Source organism: Neurospora tetraspora, assembly GCF_033439725.1.
Source record: "Neurospora tetraspora strain CBS 560.94 chromosome Unknown B0H65scaffold_2, whole genome shotgun sequence".
NCBI lineage: Eukaryota > Fungi > Ascomycota > Sordariomycetes > Sordariales > Sordariaceae > Neurospora > Neurospora tetraspora.
In genome coordinates, this window is record NW_026944384.1 from 3,506,621 (window position 1) to 3,526,704 (window position 20,084).

At 53.8% G+C, this 20,084-nt stretch overlaps 9 protein-coding genes across 9 annotated transcripts; 5 read left to right on the plus strand and 4 right to left on the minus strand.

Moving 5' to 3' along the window:
- Positions 1-276: 276 nt before the first annotated feature.
- Positions 277-5,033, minus strand: B0H65DRAFT_111501 (uncharacterized protein). The gene is made up of 3 exons (XM_062820585.1): positions 4,687-5,033; positions 561-4,476; positions 277-505 (listed from the first exon to the last, which is right to left on the minus strand). Exons 1-3 carry the CDS (start codon positions 4,808-4,810, stop codon positions 466-468), a joined length of 4,080 nt encoding a protein of 1,359 aa, XP_062684528.1. The 5' UTR covers positions 4,811-5,033; the 3' UTR covers positions 277-465.
- Positions 5,034-6,930: 1,897 nt separating this feature from the next.
- On the plus strand, positions 6,931-9,362 carry B0H65DRAFT_111559 (GLE1-like protein-domain-containing protein). Its single transcript, XM_062820586.1, has 3 exons — positions 6,931-6,950; positions 7,249-8,166; positions 8,235-9,362. Exons 2-3 carry the CDS (start codon positions 7,321-7,323, stop codon positions 9,012-9,014), a joined length of 1,626 nt encoding a protein of 541 aa, XP_062684529.1. The 5' UTR covers positions 6,931-6,950; positions 7,249-7,320; the 3' UTR covers positions 9,015-9,362.
- Positions 9,363-9,614: 252 nt separating this feature from the next.
- On the minus strand, positions 9,615-10,482 carry B0H65DRAFT_421989 (t-SNARE; the record flags this gene model as incomplete). The annotated part of the gene is made up of 2 exons (XM_062824373.1): positions 9,615-10,344; positions 10,436-10,482. 2 exons carry the CDS (start codon positions 10,480-10,482, stop codon positions 9,615-9,617), a joined length of 777 nt encoding a protein of 258 aa, XP_062684530.1.
- Positions 10,483-10,914: 432 nt separating this feature from the next.
- On the plus strand, positions 10,915-12,854 carry B0H65DRAFT_457239 (peptidyl-prolyl cis-trans isomerase B). Its single transcript, XM_062826346.1, has 4 exons — positions 10,915-11,624; positions 11,686-11,812; positions 11,881-12,032; positions 12,280-12,854. Exons 1-4 carry the CDS (start codon positions 11,300-11,302, stop codon positions 12,531-12,533), a joined length of 858 nt encoding a protein of 285 aa, XP_062684531.1. The 5' UTR covers positions 10,915-11,299; the 3' UTR covers positions 12,534-12,854.
- On the plus strand, positions 12,510-13,763 carry B0H65DRAFT_111571 (Trm112p-domain-containing protein). Its single transcript, XM_062820587.1, has 2 exons — positions 12,510-13,145; positions 13,324-13,763. Exons 1-2 carry the CDS (start codon positions 12,960-12,962, stop codon positions 13,519-13,521), a joined length of 384 nt encoding a protein of 127 aa, XP_062684532.1. The 5' UTR covers positions 12,510-12,959; the 3' UTR covers positions 13,522-13,763.
- A 445-nt stretch (positions 13,764-14,208) lies between these two features.
- Positions 14,209-15,296, minus strand: B0H65DRAFT_420049 (BIG/ATPase V1 complex, subunit S1; the record flags this gene model as incomplete). Its single annotated transcript, XM_062824251.1, has 4 exons — positions 14,209-14,348; positions 14,405-14,623; positions 14,690-15,063; positions 15,205-15,296. 4 exons carry the CDS (start codon positions 15,294-15,296, stop codon positions 14,209-14,211), a joined length of 825 nt encoding a protein of 274 aa, XP_062684533.1.
- A 335-nt stretch (positions 15,297-15,631) lies between these two features.
- Positions 15,632-16,548, plus strand: B0H65DRAFT_457247 (nucleolar protein 12-domain-containing protein). The gene is made up of 2 exons (XM_062826347.1): positions 15,632-15,976; positions 16,045-16,548. Exons 1-2 carry the CDS (start codon positions 15,746-15,748, stop codon positions 16,507-16,509), a joined length of 696 nt encoding a protein of 231 aa, XP_062684534.1. The 5' UTR covers positions 15,632-15,745; the 3' UTR covers positions 16,510-16,548.
- A 268-nt stretch (positions 16,549-16,816) lies between these two features.
- Positions 16,817-17,652, minus strand: B0H65DRAFT_546296 (tropomyosin; the record flags this gene model as incomplete). Its single annotated transcript, XM_062829439.1, has 3 exons — positions 16,817-16,979; positions 17,105-17,409; positions 17,635-17,652. 3 exons carry the CDS (start codon positions 17,650-17,652, stop codon positions 16,817-16,819), a joined length of 486 nt encoding a protein of 161 aa, XP_062684535.1.
- Positions 17,653-17,962: 310 nt separating this feature from the next.
- Positions 17,963-19,794, plus strand: B0H65DRAFT_111725 (uncharacterized protein). Its single transcript, XM_062820589.1, has 2 exons — positions 17,963-18,520; positions 18,596-19,794. The coding sequence occupies exons 1-2, from the start codon at positions 18,301-18,303 to the stop codon at positions 19,693-19,695; spliced, it is 1,320 nt and encodes a 439-aa protein (XP_062684536.1). The 5' UTR covers positions 17,963-18,300; the 3' UTR covers positions 19,696-19,794.
- Positions 19,795-20,084: the final 290 nt, after the last annotated feature.

Consider the following 20,084-nt stretch of genomic DNA (forward strand, 5'->3'; position numbering starts at 1 on the left):
TGACTCTTTTCCGACTCTCTTCACTCCGTCGAATAATCCTGATTCATGTCTGTGCTCGTCTGTTACTGTCTTCTTAGTCCTCATCATAACGTATTCATCCCCCGTCACCAAAAACTATTACAGGTAGCCAAATTATGATTGATACTCCCACACGGGCCCTTTTCTGTCACATAGCTGCCATCCGCCAAGTTATCCATGTTGGGTCTTATATAACGCCTTCTCGAATAAGCCAACAGAAGCCAACAGACTATAAGAGATGCACACACCATATCCTCAGTAAAGGGACACACCCGCATAACAATCTTGAAGACGTTACTTCCTAACACATCACACATCATCCGTTCCTCCTACTTATTTAACAATATTTCCACATGACGACAGACAGTAAGCTGAGCCATCTTAACCGTTCTTTAACCGTTCTTGAGCCGCCGCGCATCTTCTTTCCAAAGCATCAAAACATTTACATTAAAGGGCATAGGGGTTGAGCGAGCGGATAGTCAGGCACCTGAGCGTTTGGTTAGTTATGCATGATGCAAATGGAGCAGGGATATAGAACTTACGGTGGGCTCTTGGTGAGATCAGTCTTGAGAATGACGGGCACACGGGTCATCTCCGTCACATCCTGGATGTACTCGCCACCCTCCTCGCGGAGCTTGAAGAGCTTCAAGTACTTCTCCTTGTTGGTCAAGCGAGCCTCCGGCGCCTCACCGACGGGCACCTTCGAATCGGACCGGGTACGGTGGAGGGCACCAACAGCCTCAGCCGCAGACTGAGTAGGTGAGCCAGGCACGCTCTGAGTCGGGCGCTCCGCAAGAGATGCGCCGGCCATGGCCTCAGTGATATCAGAGGCATTGTCCTCGATGTCGTCCTCATCCTCGAACAGAGCGTCAACATCATCGTGCGAGACGGTACCAGTCTCGATCTGCTTGCGCGCAGCCTCCTCGCGCTCCTTCTTGGCGCGGTCGGCCTCCTCAGCCTGGCGAGCCGCAGCGAGAGCATTCGAGATGCGCTGAGAAGCAGCGGCCTTGGGACGCTCATCTTCAGGGACATAGGCGGAGCTGGGAACACCCTTCTCCCAGTAGAGTTCGAGAACTCTCTTATCCTTTCTGAACTCGGCCTTCTTCAGAGGAAGCTGATCGCAGTGGACGCGCTTCTCGAAGCCCCACTCGGGAATGAGAACGTCGAAGGCAGACTCGTACACACAGATGACGATACCCTCGCTAATCAGGTCGCCATTGACCTCCTGCCGCTTCTTATCCATAGTGCGGCAGGACTCAATGTGAACGCTCTGTTCCTGAGCATTTTGCGCAGAATCCTTCTTGGTGTTGCAAGATTCTACAGTCTTGACGAGGTTCTCCAAATCCTCGGTATATTCAATCTTTCCTTCGGAAAGGACAGCCTCAAGCTGACGATGAACAATGATGTCGGCGTAGCGCCTGGTGGGGTAAGTGAAATGAGTGTAGAGGGGCAAGTTCAAGGCATAGTGAGGCCAAAGGAGACTGGCAGTCTTGCCAGCAATGAAGTACTTGGCCCGCTGCATGGATTTGACGAGGAGGGTCTCCATACCCTTCCTGATGTCAGAGTCGTCAATCTTGAACAAGCTGTTCTGTAGGGTACCACTGCTGGTAGCGTCAACGTCATAGCCCAAAGCAGTCATACGGTCAACGATAGTTTGTAGACGGCGGGAGTTGGGAGCAGACTGCCTGCGCAGAAGAGCTTTCTCCGGGAGTCCCTGCGCCAGACGTTGGGCAACGTAGGTGTTAGCCTTGTGCATAAGCTCTTCAACAAGTTCGGTGGCCTGGCTAGACTCGAAAATGTTGTGCTTAGGCGGGATGTTCTCATCATCAAGTTGCTGGAGGAGACGGAGAGGCGCAATGGGTTCGCCACCGGCGCCCAAGCGAGCTTCGCGGAACTTCTGAGCGACAGCGTTGAGAATCTGTATATCCATAGCCTTCACAGACGGATGGGAGAATCCACTGCTACCGGTAAGGGCTTCATCGATCTGGTTAAGCGACACCTTTCCGCCGCTCTTGACGATACCCTTTCCAATCCAGGTGTCGCCTTCAGCCACGGCGCCAGTCTGGGGGTTGACGTGGAACACAACGCTGAAAGTCAAGCGATCCTGTTCAGGAGTGAGGGTGCAAAGCTCGCTCGACAGCTTGGGGGGAAGAAGGGCACAGAAGCGGTTGACGAGATGGACCGCAGTGCCGCGCTTCTTAGCTTCACGGTCAACGAGTGAGCCGGGCTTAACAAAGTGGGCGACATCGGGAACGTGAATACCGATCTCAATCTTGCCGTCAGGCAACTGCTTGAAATGAACACCGTTGCCAAGCTCGACAGAGCTATCCAACTCAACAGTGAACACATTCTCGCCACGGAAGTCACGGCGAGCGGCAAGAGCAGCTTGATCCTCACTTTCAAGTGACCAGTCTTGCTGGCTGACGTTGCGCAAAACGGCCTCAGCAAACTCGTCGGACGCGAAGTTGTTGTCACGAAGGAGGGCATCGGTCTCAACCTTAAGATCACCCATCTTGCCCAGCTTCTCAACGAGGGTACCAAAAGGATGCAGAGAAGTGATGGGCCAGCGCTTGATGCAAGCCACGAAAATCTGGTCCGCATAGTCCTGGTGCTTCTCCACGAAGTCCTTGGGGGCTTGCTCGGTAGGAATGGCAATCAGAGGGACACGCTTGTCCGTGGGCTTGAACCAAACGATCTTGGGCTTCTCGTGGGAGCGAGAGTCTTGTTGGCGGCCATTGCCACCGTCTCTCGCAGCGCGTTCAGCTTCCTGCTTCTCCTTCGTAGCCTGGCTGCTCGGGCGGAGCAGACCCAAGGTACCAGAGAACATTTGGCCGGGAACACGTTCAATAACAGCAACGATGTGACCAGCAAAGAGAGGCTGCTGCTCATCGTTGATCTCCTCTTCCTCGACCAAAAGAAGACTTTGACCTTCAACCTCGACGTCGTCGTTCTTCTTCTGGGTAGGACGCTGTCTGAGACTGCCACGGCGGCGGAGTCCTCCTTCAGCGTTGCCATTGTCGTCACCAGTATTTTGGCCTCCACTAATGGAGCCAGAACGAGTGTCGGTAATATCCTTGCGCTTCTTCTTTTCTTCCTTCTCACGCTTTTGCGCCCACACTTCACCAACATCCAACAGCTCGACCGCAACGAGATCACCTTCGAGAGCACGGTTGCGGTCCTTGCTGCCGCAAATGAAAATATCGGCGGGAAGCAAGCCATCCTGGGTCGAGACGTAGGCATCGCTTCTGTTCTTCTTGTTCACACGAAGAATACCAGAAACAAGCTGGCCGTTACCCAAGAGGGCGGGAAGAGTAGCCTGGGGAAGGTAAGGAGTGAAAAGCGTCTTGCGCTGCTGTTGCTGGCTTTGCTGGCCAGGAGCAGCCATTTGAGGAGCGTGCTGGCTGGCGGCAAGACCAGTAAGTGGCTGGCCATTCATCTGAGCAAGCTGAAGAGCCTGAAGCTGGTTGAGCTGCATCGGGTTGAGTTGCTGGCCAGGGAACACCTGGGGCATCATCATCTGGCCAGGGAACTGGACCAGCTGAGGTTGTCCAGGGTACTGGAAGGATCCAATCGAGGAGATGGACTGCTGGCTCACCGAGCCGCGGCTGCGATGACCGGGCTGGAAGCCCTGGTTCTGAGGAAGGGCAGCGGTCTGGTCCTGAGCCTGGTTCTGGCTCTGGTTCCTCCAGTTGCCGTCGAAGTTGCGGGAACCAGTGCGGGCATGGCCGCCACCGCGGCGAGAGAAGTCGCTGCCTTGGCCCATAGAGTCGGTAGAGAAATGGCCTCCGCGGCCACCACGGCCACTGGCGCCAACAGCCACGCTCTGGCTCCTGCCATGGCCGCCACGGCCACCACGGAAGGACGATCCCTGAGCTATCTGGCCCTCCGCCGGAGCAGGAGTGGCGCTCGGGGTGGTCTTTGCATCATCCTCAGACTTCTCGGAGGAACCAGAGGCAGGAGCAGCAGGGAACTGGAAGGTAGAGGTCGTACGCTTCTGTTGGGCGAGCTCGGCGGCCTTCTTGGCATCAGCCAAGGCCAAGGAATGTCTTCTCTGGTGACCACCGCCGGAGCCACCACGACCGCCACGACCGCCGGTGCTGTTCTCTCGGGCGTGGCCCTGGGTGGGATCCTGGAAGTTTCCGAACGTCGAACCAGAGGCGCCGGCAGAAGGAGCAGGCGGCGGGCCCCCCATGCCCATGTTTGGAATGGCCGACTGATTACGGCGATGTGAAAGTGGTTGTGTAGGAGGAGCTAGGGACGGCTGCTGCTGCAGCTGGACCGGGAACTGGAAGCCCGCCTGGGGCGCCAAACCGGCAATGGGCTGGAAGGGATTGGTGAATCCGCCAGGGCCCAGGGGTTGGGTGGCCGGAAGCATGCCGAGGTTGGCATATTGAGCTGTAATTTGCTGTTGCTGCTGCTGAAGGAGTTCGATCTGCTGCTGGATGGCAAGCTGTTCCACTGCACGGAGAGAAGATCCAGTCAGTACGCTACCACTTTTGATGAGACAGTAAGGACAGAAGACGGGAACGTGAAGGGGTCAGGGGTGTGATCATTGGCTTTTGAAGCTTTTCGCCACGTGCAAGAACGGACCAGTGCAAGAGCGGTGGAGGGGCGCCGCGATAGTACACGATGGCAATGGCGATGACAATAGCAAAACTTAAAACATACTGTTTGTGTTCGAGAACATACTCATCAACGGGGTCAGCTCCGACGGGCTTCTTCGATGGGCGATATGGAGCCGTCGGCCGGCGGGGCCAGGGACGCCTCCTTGAGGCTGCTGTTGCTGGTCCATGATGCAGGTTGCTGGGACGGACAGGTGCAGATGACTTGATTTGGGTGATCCAGGCAGAAAAAGGTGCACGTCGAGTGCGAATGCAAGGCGAATTCGGCGTTGGAACTAAAGCGTATGAAGACCTAGAGCACGAGACGAGTCGAATCGAATCGAGGCGTAGTCGAGACGAGGGGGGTTATTGAGCTGTGTTTATCTTTTTTGTGTGGCCGGATTGCCGTTGCGATGCATCAGATGCGATGGAGTTGCGGTATGTTTGGTTGCGGTGCGGAGACGTCGCCCCAAAGGACAGTTTTGTTTCGCAGTAAAGCGGATTGAATGGAAGAAATCGAGTCCAAAGAGGTTATAATGAGAGATTGAAAAGTTGCTACGAGGGAGTGTAGAGATAAGGGAGGGAGGTGTCCGGCTTTTGCGAGTTGACGTTGAAGCTAGAGGGAAGCCTGAAGCCGATGCGGGTTGAGGTTCGTGGGGAGGGAAAGGGAAAGAAGAGTGCAGGAGGAGGAGGAGGAGGTGGTGGAAGGTGGAAGTGGAGGAAAGAGGTTCGGTGCTATAGAAGTCAGGAGGACTGGACCTTGGACCTGGGAGGAGGAGGAGGAGCACTCGAGCACCGCAGCGGGCAGTCAGCGAGAGGAACCCGAAAGGTCCATCGGCATCCTGGGCTGTCTTGTACCTGCTAGTGACGAACTGATGCGTGAGAACGGCGGGATGGGCCTGGCAGTCTGCTGAGGTGAGTGAGGTCCGTCCCTCCTTGAAGGCGCATACACGGTGCGGCGGCGGCGGTCGGCCGGGGGTCAGGTCTGCACCTATCAGCGCTGGTGGGCAGCCCACTGCAGTGGTCTACCAAATAGCAGGCAGTCGAGAACCACCACGGCGCTCCACTAGCAGCAGCTGCTCGCTCCAAACAGCTCAAAGGTCGCCCCCAGTGTTAGTGGCGCCAGGGTGCAAGTACGCAGGGTGTTAGGGTGTACCGGATACGCCATGTGCGCGCCACACCGTGCTCCTCTTACAACCCAATGAAGCAACCTTTGAGCCCCTTTTATAAAACCGTTTTGTTTCCTCGCCCTGGTTTAAAGATAAGTCGAGACTCACGACATCCATTGCACACTCTCTGTATGTTTCTGTTCAACAGCAAAGAGCATCGAAGAGGCGAGGACCGCGACGGGAGCATCCGGGGGAAGCTATCAAGAACGCCAGTGGGGAAACGGTTCCTCAGCAGACTCGGGAAAATCGCGAATCACAAATGGCAGAAGTGGACCCTCGTTAATCGTCTTTACCCCATACCTCATTTAGTTTAGATTCATGATATCTCAAACATGGCGTATGCTGGGCGATGCTTCCCTGCCACGAATGTGTCTGCATAGGAACGGGGGACGATAAACTCGAGATGCACTCAGACACCTCTCGAGAGAAACTCAATGGTGGTCGGAAAAGGGATCGCCAACCTATGTCATGATGTTCATTGGGGAATGTGGACTGGCCTTGCTGGCGTAACAGGGAAGACGTCAGTGATGATGGTGATACCCGAAACCCTGGCTCGACGTGAGTAAGTACACCGCATAAGACGACAGCCGTGTCTCCCGTCTCAGAAGCTCCGGCAACCTTTTTTCGGGTCTGTGTTATCAAAAGCGGTTGAAGAGAATACACGGCTGCCTGCGGGAACTGATGGGGGTTGCTATCTACAAACAAAGGCCACAAGCTGACCCTCTCGTCGATGTTTGTTGTCCGCAGCACCAACGGATGAGGATGATATGCAGAAACCTGCAATGAAAAGCTGTTTCCTTGGTTCCATCACACATCTTACATTTAAGTCTGTTTGAGATGTCACTAGAGCGTTGCCTTACCTTAGCTTCGTATGTACACACGACGGCGACTCTGATGTTGATGTCTTCGAAGCTCTTTCTCCTGACCGTGGTCGTCAAGTCTTCCAAACTCGACCCCACCCACAACTTTACAACGACTGTTCTCATCACCTTCAGTATAGTCTGGATGGAAGCCTGGGGACCCGGAGACATTTCAGCGTAACACAACATAAGCTGACATCTAAACTTGGGTTATTATACCAAAGCCGCTTTGTAGTGTGTACTCGTAGGGTCTTGTCGACAACAATGCATCAATACTAGGGTTCGGGTTGGTTTATAAAAAGGTACCACTTCCATCCGTTCTCCCCCACCAAAAAACGGCTGCCAGGACCACAGGCCGCTAACCACACACACAGTAAGAATAACAGAGATGCCAAGACTAAAGCCCGCACCCGTGGGGTGGACTTAGTGCTATTTGAATTCGCGACGCGCGCAAAGTACTCCAACTCCATTTGATGGTATCCATACTTGTACATACCCTAGCCCTCCGCAACTGTCAAGCCAAAGACAAAACCCGACGATCACCTCAACTTCTCCCATTTCTTTAGCGAAGCAGCGATATATCTGTCTGACTTTTCTCAGTGTACCACCTGTTCGGCAATTGTGACGAGTGACTGGGATTGTCAAGCAGCAGCGCATCCAACCACCGACAGGATGGCTGGTTCGTCCCCCGCTCGCCCAAACGGCAACCAGTGGGCAAGCCCTTCCTCGCGATCAGTCATATCCGACATTCTCGCTGGCGACCGCAATTCCGAGGCCCGACATAGACTTCTGATTGAGGCTGCTAGGAGGGAACATGAACGTGTGCGCGAGGAGGCCGAGAGGGTGTACCAGGAACACCTCTTGAGGCAAGAGCAGGAACGTCTGGTCGAGGAGCGGAAGAAAGAGGAGGAAAGGATACGAGCAGAAGAACAGCTTGCTGCTGACCGAAGGAAGCTCAATGCTCTCAAGGCGAAGAAGGTCGAAATCCCGCCCGTCTTGCCCAACCCCGAGCCAGTAAAGGCACCACCTGCAGCCCCGAAGCCTGTCCCAACAGCAACTCCATCACAACCACCCGCGACTCAAGTCAATGGCAATACACTCTTCGGAAAGAAACCCGAGATCCAGCCAGCGTCTGCACCGGCTGCCCCGAAGCCTTTTGGAGGGTTCGGACAGACACCAACGAGTGCGCAACCTGTCACTGCTGTCCTGAAGCAATCAACGCCTGCAGTCGCAGCCTCTTCTCAGCCTGCGATCAGTAACTTGTTAGGGAACAATACCCAGGTCAATGGACTTACCACGTCTGCAACCGTTGCCAAACCACCCGCACCAGCGCCGGCGCAGCAAGGACCCGACCGTCTGACAGTCATTCACAAAAACCTGAAAGAGCTGCGGAAGTCTATGTTGGAGCAAGCAATAGCGAATCCGGCGCTCAAAGCCCGTATGGGAGATATGCGTCGAGAGATCAGGAAGTGTGTTGGACAACTCACGGGAGGCGGCGTAGGAGTCAACCGTCAACAGGTACTGATACCAAACCAACCCTACTCTCATCTTTTTGGGTGGAATACGCTAACGGGACACAACAACAGAATAACATGATTGCTGCTCTATTACGCGAGGCGCTCGAAAACCGCGTACAGTCTCAGCTCGTTGACCCGAACACCTTCCTCACCGAACCACGAGCCCCGGTCCAAGGGCCTACCAACAACGATCCGCAGATCCCGTCCTTGTTTATCTATCTACTGAACGTTTTCGCCAAGGCCACCATCTCCCAGTTCATCAACGAAGGCGGTCCGCGACCGGAGACAGCCGATCCCGTGGGCGTCTGTATTGCCGCCGTATTTTCCGACCCGGCGTTCGCATGGCGTGGGGCTTCCATGATTGACATCCTTCTCGCCAAGTTCCGCGTCGTCTGTCCCGTCCTCTGGGGTTACAGGGGCAGCGAGAAGACAGAGCAAGGACGCGCCAGGATAGGGTGGTGGAAGGAAAACGGAAGATGGGTCACGGAACAGGTACATTTTGACCGCATGACGGGCCTCGGTGCTGGCTTTGCGGCGATATCGTTGCGAAACTTCGGCTCGTCCAAGAAGCAAAACCCATACCCACCACGGCATTACTGGGCGGCCATGGCGAAGATTGTCAACACCCCTTCGGCAGAAATCTCAAACACCCAGTGTGTGGTTCTGAAAGCGATGATCCAGAACTATGAGGAGAAGTTTATCCACGCGTATGGAACCGCTGCGCTTGCGGCATTGAGGACCGCGCTCATTGAGTTCCCTGCTCGGGCGCCGGTCAAGTCCAGTGCCGTCAATTCGTTGCAGGTTGTCCATGACCTGCTCAGGAAGAGTACTGGAGTTGTTCTTGGATAAGTGGTCGTGTAAGGAGCCAGGGACAAGGCTTGTTGTCCCATCACAAATGAAGTCATATCAACGGCGTTCAGGATTTGGTCATTTGAGGTTGTCAGCATCTTGGAAGGATAACGTCTGTCATATGCCGGTTACAGAAGCTTGGTGTTCTATCAGAAGAAGAAGAAGAAGAGGCGGGGCTTCCTAGCGTATTTGACGCTTTCTGTTATATACCCAGCGTATCTACAATTGAGGAAGCGAAGCTCGTAGTGCGCAAACAGAAACAAAGTTCTAGCACAGTAGCGGTTAGAGAGAGCCATATATCGGGCGCAGAATTGAGCATTTGGATGTCTCATACGATGACGCTGACGACCAATGCACGTTTGAAACTGAATCAAAACAGCAACAACTCGCCGTTATCGTGTTCCAGTATTCATTATTGTATTACCGTATACCCGTCCATCATAAAACTGTAGGAGGAAAAGCAAAGTAGGTAACAGGAGAGCCAAGTATCAATACACCCCCCTCAAACTCCTCTTAAACCGGCAGAACCCAAAAAGAAAACAGCCCACCTAACCAACCGAAAACAACCCCGATCCTGCTGCTGCCCAGCCACGAGCCAGCTCACAGAATAAGCAACAAAACCAACAACATAATCAACACAAAGATCAACACCGCAATGCAACAACTGCTCAGCGTGTCCTCGTTGTGCCTCATCACATACGTCAACTTTTGCATCCCCGTCTGCAACCTCCCTCCCACGCGATCCGCCAAGTCGTCCGCCACCTCCAACATCTCCCTCTGCTCCTCCAGCTCGCGGCCCATATCATCCGCCTGCCGCCTCAGCACCCCGACCGTCTGGAACACCCCATCCAGATGCTGGTCCTGCTCGCGCATCATCTGTATTTGCTGCTGGTGCTCGAACTCGGCTGCGTAATCGTCATCTTCTGCGCCGGCGCCGGAGCCGGTGCCGTTTTCACCGTCGGGGATGGCGAAGGAGGATGGGTCTGGTAATTGGTCTTTGTTTTGGGAACCCTTTCCAGAGACGGCTTTGAACGCGAGCTCCTGGCGCATGTTCTCTACCTCGGACCCGACGTCTTGCACGAGGCGCTTGCGCCGCGTGACTTCGTGCGCCGACAGGCCATATTGCGTGGGGTCGCGCTCGACGGCCTTGACGGACTCGACGAGGTCGGCGAGGTCTTCGGCGAGGGAGGAGAGGGCGGATTCGAGGTCGGAGCGGGCCGCGATCAGCTCGGGGGAGTCGGTGGAGGAGGAGGAGGAGCTGAAGAGAGAACGGATGCGCAGGTAGGAGGTGAAGAGGGAACGGGTGGATTGGAGTTGGGTTAGGACGTCCCTATTATTTGAAGTTTGGTTAGTTTGTCAATGTTTTGTGGTGGGTTTGGGTTTCGTTGATTGGGAAAAGGGGGGAGAGGAAGGGTTCGTACTGTTGGACCTCAAGGAAGGGGTCCTCCTCGTTCGTGGAGGACATCATCGCGCTGCTACGAAGACGAGGAGGAGTAAAGTGGTGGCATCAGTTGTCGGTCGCATCAATCGACATGCGCCGGCTTTGTCAATTCCAAGTCGAGGTCGATATTCACTGCATAAGAGTTTGGGGAAGTTGTGGTATAGTAGATGTCCTATTGTGTTTAATTATTCGGGAAGACTAAATGACGTTGCGGCCGGCAGGGTTCACGATCTCGGCGAGACACCTGCCTAGCGGCGCTGTGCATGCAAACGCGCCCCATATTGACACCCCTTTGGGGCTCGGGGTGAGTCTAAAAAGCACTTGTGGTTCTGGACCCGCTGTCGGCTTGGCGTGCGGCACCTCTTTGGCTGCCCCGCTTCTGCAGCGGCGCAGCTCCCGTCTCAGGGCAATCGCAACCGCTGTGAACGAATCCGATGATTCCAGGGGCTCTCGTGAATGGTGACTGCTGCCCCTGTTGTTTTGAGGGGAAAATGTGAGCCCCTTGTCTGACCCAACATGGAATTGGCCACTGCGGGCACGTCTGCACCACAGAAATGCAGAGGAACGGGGGAGGTTGGCGGAGGACGCGCGCTGTCGGTCCGGCTGCAGTGGTTCCAGGTTCCCCAGCGGGACAGTGGAGGGCAGCTCGCCCGATTTGGTAGGTGAAACGTAGCTTCAACGGAGCCGGGGACCGAGAGAATCGTGGTATAATCACGGTCACTGGCGCATTGTCCTTTTTCTTCTCTTTTTCCTCTTCTTCTTCTTCTTTCCCATCCACTCTTTGACTTGGGTTAGGTCATAGTCTTTTCCCATTTCAACCCAAACCATCGTAAACACAGTCAAGATGTTCAGCTTCCGGCGACTCCTCCTCGCCGCTGCGCTGTTCCTCGGCGCGATGCTGCTCTTTGCGCAGTCCGCCGAGGCAGCCAAGGGCCCCAAGATCACCCACAAGGTCTACTTCGACATCGAGCAGGGCGACAAGCCCCTCGGCCGCATTGTCATCGGTCTCTATGGCAAGACCGTCCCCAAGACCGCTGAGAACTTCCGCGCTCTCGCCACTGGCGAGAAGGGCTTCGGTTATGAGGGCTCTACCTTCCACCGTGTCATCAAGCAGTTCATGATCCAGGGTGGTGACTTCACCAAGGGCGATGGCACCGGTGGCAAGTCCAGTACGTTGCTCCCAAGTCCCGTTATGTGCTTGGGTCCATGATATTAACGGGTTATGTGCAGTCTATGGTGAGAAGTTTGCCGATGAGAACTTCAAGCTTAAGCACTCCAAGAAGGGCCTCCTCTCGATGGCCAACGCTGGCAAGGACACCAACGGCTCCCAGTTCTTCATTACCACTGTCATCACCTCGTAAGTTGACACACTCTGGCTGTACGGTCTAGGAAGTGCCCGGTTGACTAATACGCGTTATGTTGCAGTTGGCTCGATGGCAAGCACGTCGTTTTCGGCGAGGTCCTCGAGGGCTACGATGTCGTCGAGAAGATCGAGAACACCAAGACCGGCGCTCGTGATGCTCCTGCTGAGCCTGTCAAGATCGCCAAGAGCGGCGAGCTCGAGGTTCCCCCTGAAGGTATCCACGTGGAGCTTTAAAAAGCGTCTTCTATCCATTTTTGCGAATTCCCAATCCCCTGCCATTTATGTTTTTTCAAACCTGTGTGGGAAAGATCATATAAAAGAGGAAAGGATATAGAAGAAAAGTCTTTGGAAGCCTCATGCCTATCATGGTGTCCCACTTGTGGAATTGGCTGCCTGTTCTTATGACCGTTTACCCGTGTGTATGAGTCCATGTGCTGATGAGTCGGTGTTTTTCTCATCAGGCCTGGAAGGCCAATCCGAATGGGCATCTCCCGCGTACGCAGACGAAGACGAGAAGCTTGCTGCTCCTGTCCCTGTCTCCGATTCCAAGCCTCCTGCTCACGACAGCATCCCCGCCGCCACTGCCGACGACGATGATACTGGTGCCCCTTTGTTCGCCAAGGTCCTCTTCTTTGGCGTGTTGGTTCTAGGTCTTGTTCTGTACATTCGCCTTCGTCGCGCCCCTAAGGGTACGTACGGAAAGGGCATGGAGTAGACAATACCTCGAATGTTTGAGATCTGACAAGGCTGCACAACAGGTAGCTACTGGGGTCTGAGCGGGGGTAACTAGCCCAGACGACTAGGGTAAATTTACTCTAAGATTAAATCATGTGCGTATTTGGATCTTGATCTCAGGGATTATCTTTTCCATATAACAGGAGCAGTGATGGTTGTGGTGATGGTTGCTCTGGCGATGTGGTGGTGTGTCTGTAAGTCGAAGCATAAAGTAGCATCACGTGGACCCATTTTTATCCGTTCGAGTCGCTGGGATATCGAACTTTTTTTGTAGTACAGTACCGACTTGTAAACCACCACCAGGAAAATCTTGAACATCTTTTTTTACAATCGCCTCGAAACTCCGTCTCGACAAATCCAAAACAAATCAAAATCGAAATATTATATTCAACCAAAAATCATCAAGATGAAGGTCATGACACTCAACTTTCTGACCTGCGCGGTCAAGAACTGCAAGTCGTCCAACGACTCGTTCCCGCTGCACCCCAAGGAGGCCGAGCTGGCCAAAGATGATATCGAGATCAACCCTCAACTTCTGATCAATGTCCTGCCCCGCATCGACTGGGCTGCTCTGCGGACCACCTCTACCGAGGTATGTTGAGCTCATTTCATTTTGCTTTTCAATCCGACTCACCATTCCGAACATATCCATCTCACACCTCCCTCCTCACACCTCACTCACCCTCCCACTCTTTCACTGAAACCCCAAAGTCTCTTCTCATCTCCCATGAAATCTCAAACGAGTCCGTTACTAACAAACACAAACACAGCTCGGCTTCCCCACCCTCCCCGAGCAGCCCCCCTCGCCAGAGGACCTCCAGTCCGACGAGGCTCTCCTCAAGGAGCTGCACGAGCTGCTCATGGAGACCCAGATGATGGAGGGCAAGCTCGTGTGCGGTCACTGCGGGCACGAGTACGCCGTCAAGAACGGCGTGGCCAACTTCCTCTTGCCTAGCCACTTGGTATGAGCGAAGCGCGAAACGGGGTGTTTTCATGGACTGGTTGGATCATTAGATCGGTTGGAGACCGGTTGGAGAATATCCAATCGAGAAAGCTTCATCGGATGATCAGCGAGTGGTATGGATGAAGAAGCGGCTCTCACCATCGGGGAACGCGATGCTTGGCTGGCTACATACGGAGGAGCCATGAATGAGTGCTCTGGGTGACTGTTGAGGGTTGATCAAGGGCTACAGCATCGAGTTGTCCTTGAAGAGGACGATGAGTGAGAGGGGTTTGGAGGATCGGGAAAACCTTTTCTTGAGGGGCGGCTATTTCAGCATTTTACTTGTTCACTTTCAAGGCGTTCTGTGAGGGAAAATATCAATAGAGGATTACCTGGCAATATCAGCGGCATACAAAAAGGAATTCATTCACCAAGCGACGACAGATTGAAGGATTCAACACATATTTCGTGACTGTCATTGCTCATGTGTACATTCTTGTTTTCATTCCCATCTTCTGTTGTTCTAGTGTACGAATGCGCAATGCTTTAATGATACTCAACCAAGAACAAGAACCCTCGAACTCCGACCTGACCCCAAAACCCATATAGCATGATTTTACAGCAAAACAAAACTTTCGTTCTACCGTATGCGCATCTGTTATTCGTTGCATCCCAAGCCCTAAAAAAGCTAAGAACAAGACCTCCAAGTAGTTTACTGCTGCTTCTTCTGCGCAGCCGGTCCCATCTCCTTGTCGAAAGCGCCATATGAGACTTCGAGACTACCGAGAGCCTTCAGTCCGACGCCAAGGATGGAGAGCATGACGATGAGAGCGATCAGGGCGACGAAAATACCTGATTCAGTGTCAGTCGAGTATCTGTGCAAAACTACGGCTTGGAGAGTAACATACCAGGAGTGAAGAACTGATACTTCACAAACAGCGGGCGGTTATCATATGTGGTGTTGCCATTGTCCTTGCCCTCCTGAGAGCCAAAATCTCCACGCTTGAGATCCATATGGACTGGCTCGATAAAGTCAGGCTGGTAGGCCTTGAACTCGTTAGGGTCTGAGACCATGACAAGGGTATAGTCGCTCTCGAGGGTGTCGAGCATAAGACCCAGCTGATCGTCTGTAGTTGCACATGTTAACATGAGTCCAGACCTAATAGCCAACTCGCGATCCGAACTGAACATACCATTAGAGGCCAGAATTTGCTCCCTCTTATCCTTGTGCTCCAAGGAAGGCAGATGCGTGAGATCAACCTTGACGATACCGGCAACCTTCCCCTTGCCCGCGCAGGCTTCCTTCACATAATCCTCCAACGAATGGGTTGAGAGGTCACCGACTACCTCCGCAACGCTGAACCGGCCCTGGATTTCCTTGCTGGCGATTGTGTCGCATAGACTACGCATTTTGCAGTGAGAGCCATCGCGGATATCGGCGGCGTGCACGTTCGGCTGGGAGACGATAACGTAGTCCCTCGTGGGACAAGAGGAGAGGATCTCCTTGGCGGAAGCAATTACTTGATTGCTGGTCTGGAGCTGATCGTATTTTTCGGGTGTGTTGAGCCTGGTAATCACAGTTTCAACCGGTCAGCATCATCAGTTCGAATCAAGCATGAATGCGCAAGGTGGTTTGGATGTGGCACAAGAATCATGATGGCGCGAAGGCAAGGGACACCACTCGCGGCGACAATTGGACATGACGTACTTGGAGGTGGAAAAGAGGACAAATGGTGAAGAGTCAGAAAAGGCATGCACCGCCGTGTAGGCGAGCAGAGTTGTTGCTATTGAGAGTTGCATGGTTGATAGGTTATGCACACCTCTCTCCGATGTCGTCGTCGTCGTTGGTTGTTGTGTTGGAGATGCGAATGGTGTAGTGTACAACCGGTAGCGTGGTGTAGCTCCAGGATCCAGACTGGAGCCCGGGAGCGTGGATGTCACTGCACTTGGGAGAGTGCCTGGCGTCTGCTGCATGGGATTGGGTGCTGGACGTGCGACCGAGCGGCAGGCTATGGGCGGCTTGACGCCACCGTCAGAGGTGGGGCGGTAAGAAAGGGCAGAATCCGATAAGGCCGCTTCCTGCATCGAGTGAACCTTCGAACAGGGGGGGTGCTATCAGTAAATTTACAGTTGACCTAGACCCGTCGCTACATTCAAACATCCATCCTTCCCGTCCTTACCTCGACTTCTTGTTCTCTCCACACCACACAACGAACCAAACGAACTTTCCACCCAAACTCAACGTCATAATGGAGAGGGACCCAGCATTCTTCGCCGCCCCAAGGCCCAAAAAGGAGGGGCTCATTCCGCCACCCAAGAAGCGCAAGACGGTGCACAAGGTCGAGGAAATCACATTCGACAAGGACGCCCGCACCGAGTATCTTACCGGTTTCCACAAGCGCAAACAGGCCCGCATCAAGGCTGCGAAGGCGCAAGCAGAGGAAGAGGCACGGCTGGAACGAATCAGGTTGAGGAAGCAGGTACGTACTGGACGACCGCTGTTTCTTTCCTGTTCCATGGCAGCAATTCTAATCTACGGCGGGTACAGATCAGAGAGGAGCGCCAGAAGAACCTCGAGGAACATATCCAAACAGTGCACAAGCTTCTCCACGAGGCAGAGCGTGCCGGCACAGACGACAAAACCGCCGAGAAGAAGTCAGACGACGAGTGGGACGGGATATCCGAGGACGAAGTAGCGGAAGAGCCTGCGCTTGATGTTGAGGAGGAGTACATCGATGAGGACCGCTACACGACCGTGACAGTAGAAGCTGTCAGCGTAGATAGGGACGGCATCCACAAACCACGGACTTTGAAGGACGAAGAAGATTCCGAGACGGAGAAGAACAACAAGAAGAAGAAGGCGGCTGAAGAGGCGGCGCAGCAAGAGGCCGACAAGAAGTCAAAACGAAACTTCCCCGAGAAAAAGAAGAAGAGGAAATTCACATACGAAAGCCGGCATGACCGAAACGTCACAGAGAGGAAACAGAGGGCAAAGAAAGCGAAGCGGTCGTAATAGGTTAGATGATGAAGGAAATAATCTACCGCTGTTCCTGACAGCGGTTTCCCTTACAATATTTAGATCTTGTTTAAGTACAAAATGTGCAATGCTGGGATGATGGATTATGCTTTGAACTAGTAGGGTAATATGAGTTGTACGAGGAAGTGAGATGACGGTTTGGCTTGTCCGTCTTATCTCCCCATCCGACAACCCGAGGACAAACGGCATAAAGGGTCAGGCTGATATTCTCGATGCGGTGACGCTGTGAACAAACGTAAAGAAAGGAATTTCCACCATGTTCCGACTGCATCTGTTAACCAACTTAGATGTTGGCAATATCGGCCTGGAACTCCTCCAAACTCTTCTGTACCTCGGCGTACTTCTTGGCCATCTCCTCGTACTTGGACTCCCACTGGTCGCGCTCGTTCTCGAGGGCCTGAACCTTGCGCTCGAAGTGGCCGGCCTTGACGTCGGTCTGGCGAAGCCTGTAAAGGGAGAAAAACAGCACGTTAGTCTAAGCTGCCGCAAAGAAAAGGGGTTCAGGGGCACAGGGGGGTCAGGGCCCCCAGTCTCATCGTCCGGGAGCGGGTGTATTTCGATGCGAACGTACTTCTCGTTGGTCTCGCGGAGAGTCTTGTCAGCCTCCTCGGCCTCCTCTTCAAGAAGTTGAAGTCTCCGTGTCAGCGTCTCGTTCTGAGTGCCAGTCTGCGCGCCATCCTCGGCGGCGCTCTTCAACTCCTTAACCTGGGTCTCAAGCTTGTCCACCTCACTTTCTAGCACGCTGTTCTTGTGGGAGAGGGAGGTGATCTCCTGCTCCTTCTGGAGGTTCTCCTGCTCGAGGACCTTGATCTTGGACTGGAGGTCCTCGACCTTGGCCGCAGCCTCGTCAGCCTCGAGGCGGAGCTGGTTCATTTTCTGCAAACATGATCGCGCTGGTCAGCATTTTGTCGACAAAGAGCATCGCAATGGTAGTATCGAGCGGTCGCGGGCATGTTTAGACCTTGACGGGCAGGCCTGGGAAACACGGATGTGGTGGTGGCCGTAGCTGACTGTTGCTCCCATTAAGGGGTTACGCATCGCTGGGCAGTTGGTGGGGTCCACAACAGGGATCAAGCTCTCGAAAGCGGTGATGTTTCTTACCTCCTTGATGCGATCCATTGTGTCGGTATTAGGTGTTTGTGAAGTAGAAAGGTGTGATTAGAAGAGCGCGATGGTGCGAGTTGAATTGTATCTCGAGTGCGAAAAGGGCAGCTTATGAAGATGGTGTGGATGTGTGGTTGGGTTGATGGAAGGGAAGAGGAGAAGTGGAAGGTAGCGGACAGATGATAGTGGGTTTCCAATATGGGAGTGCCCCTCCCCTCCATAACGGCTGCCTGCGTTGTCTCCCTCGCCTGCCGTGACTTGGGAGAGACGGGAACCATACATCGTGCCCAGATCGGGGGTCCAGCTGGTCCTGTTGACCCAGTGCATCAGTGCGCCAGCGGGCGGTCTGGCAAGTCTACCCATCTGAATGGGCTGTCCCGCTGTCTTTCAATTTCCATCCCCATCCACTGGGACTTGTCGGTCTGGTCCCAGGGCATCTCCTGGAATCCAACAAGGGGTCGGCTCAAAGTGGGGCAAGTCAAGTTGACCAACTCACTCCGTTGCTCAGCCAACGCTTCGCCCAATTCACCCACAAACAGACCGACGGCTCCAAGCACTTGAACTGAAGAGCATACAATTTACTGGACCCTTTCTCCGCGCAACCTATATACGACTTCACAGAATTTCGTCTGTCTGGGAGCAATCCCGTAGCAACACAACAAGATGTTGGCAGCACATCAAGATCAAGAAAATCGCATCGCGCATCAAGCTGGCAACGCCAAACAACTTCCAGCAAAGACACCCGGCGCTTTGTACCCGAAAACGCCGTTGAAGGTCCCACTCAACGATGAAAACACCACTCGAGTGTTTGCCGGAAAGGGCACGGTTGCAAAAGGCGATAATGGCTTCACCAAGGGAACTCGGGCAAACATGATGACGCCCGGTGAGTACTCTTGATCCCTTTCCACGGTTGTAAGAGGTTGGTTGCGCAAAGAATATGGGTTAACCATCATCACAGCCCCTCGAACTGCCAGAGCACCGCTCGGGAACAAAACCACCAACGCAAAGGCAAGAGCGGCACAGCAAACCGGTGGAGGCAAGGAACGAGGCGGCGATCTCAAGTCAACCGTGAAGCCAACGACGACCCTTCGTCAAAAGCAAGCCGCACCGCAGACCCAAGACCCCAAGCTGGACGTGCATGTCGATATCAAGCCGAAAAGTGACCAAGAGGAGGAGATCGAGTACTGTCCTCCCCCGGCCCAGGACCTCCCGTACGAGTCCGACGTCCTCCCTGCGCACGCCTTGACCTTCGAGTCGTTGAAGTCCGAGAACATGTTCAAGGGATATTACGAGTATTACTACAAGAAGGTGGACGACAATGGAATGACAGCCAAGGAGAGGGAAATGGCAGAGCGGCAACAACGCGACTTTGCACGCGGCGACGAACAAATCAAGAAAGACATGGAGGAGTTCGACTGGAGCATTGGCGACATCCCTGAGAGCAAGGATCTCTTTAAGAAGACTCAAGTGGACGCAACTGCAGTTGCTCGCTCCGGAGAAACCAAGAAGATTGGGCGCCTACCAAGCAGGCCGCCTAGTACATTGGTAGCCCGAAGAGCTGCTTCCGCTCTGTCCCATACTTCCGCGAGGGAACGAAGCATATCCCGCCCACAATTGAATGGCAAGCCCTCTTTGACGGCCATTAACAAAGGCAGTCTCTTTGCGCGCAAGCCGTCTCTATCAAACGCAAGTCACGCCAGAACCCTGTCGAAGGATCGTCCAACCTCCAGTGCAACATCCCGGAACACTCTAGGATACACCAGAGGCAGATCTGTTTCCGAGGCTGCAAGGCCGGCCAGCGCTGCTGCCAGTAACCAACAGCAATCTGGGCCAAGGCCTCGCACTTTCTCCCGCACCAGCAGCTTGGTGTCGAATGGGTCAGAAAGCACCATCACGCCAGCGCGGTTTGCGCAGGCCCAGACAACACAAGAGTTTCAGAAGCCACTCGGGCTTCTCTCCATCTTCACCCATGATGAGGAAGAAGAGCACAGTGACCATGAGACTGTGCCACATTTTGACGATTCCGACGATGATTTCCAACTCTCTACCGACTTCTGAGCACAGGCGTTCGTTGCAGGTCGACCACTTACTGGGCAGCCTTTCGGTTCATTTCTCTACATGAGTGGCGTTCGTGTTTTATTGTTACGGAGTTGAATGACTGGGTGGTAAAATGGATTATTACGATGGTTGGTTGGTTGGTTGGTTGGTTGTTTGATTGGCCTGGTCGGTTCTTTTACGCACTATGCGATGTTAAGATCAAGCGCCTCTATGCCCGGTTGGCATTGGGAATGGGTTGGTTCCATGGTGTGGAATATTCATTGTCGGAGCAAGCATGATTGATTTGGCGTCGATTGGGAAGAAAGGCAAATAAATGGCTATAATGATGATGTTCCCACACCTTGTTCGGTGTTGGGAATTTGTAACCGTATAGGCTGTCATATGGCAGT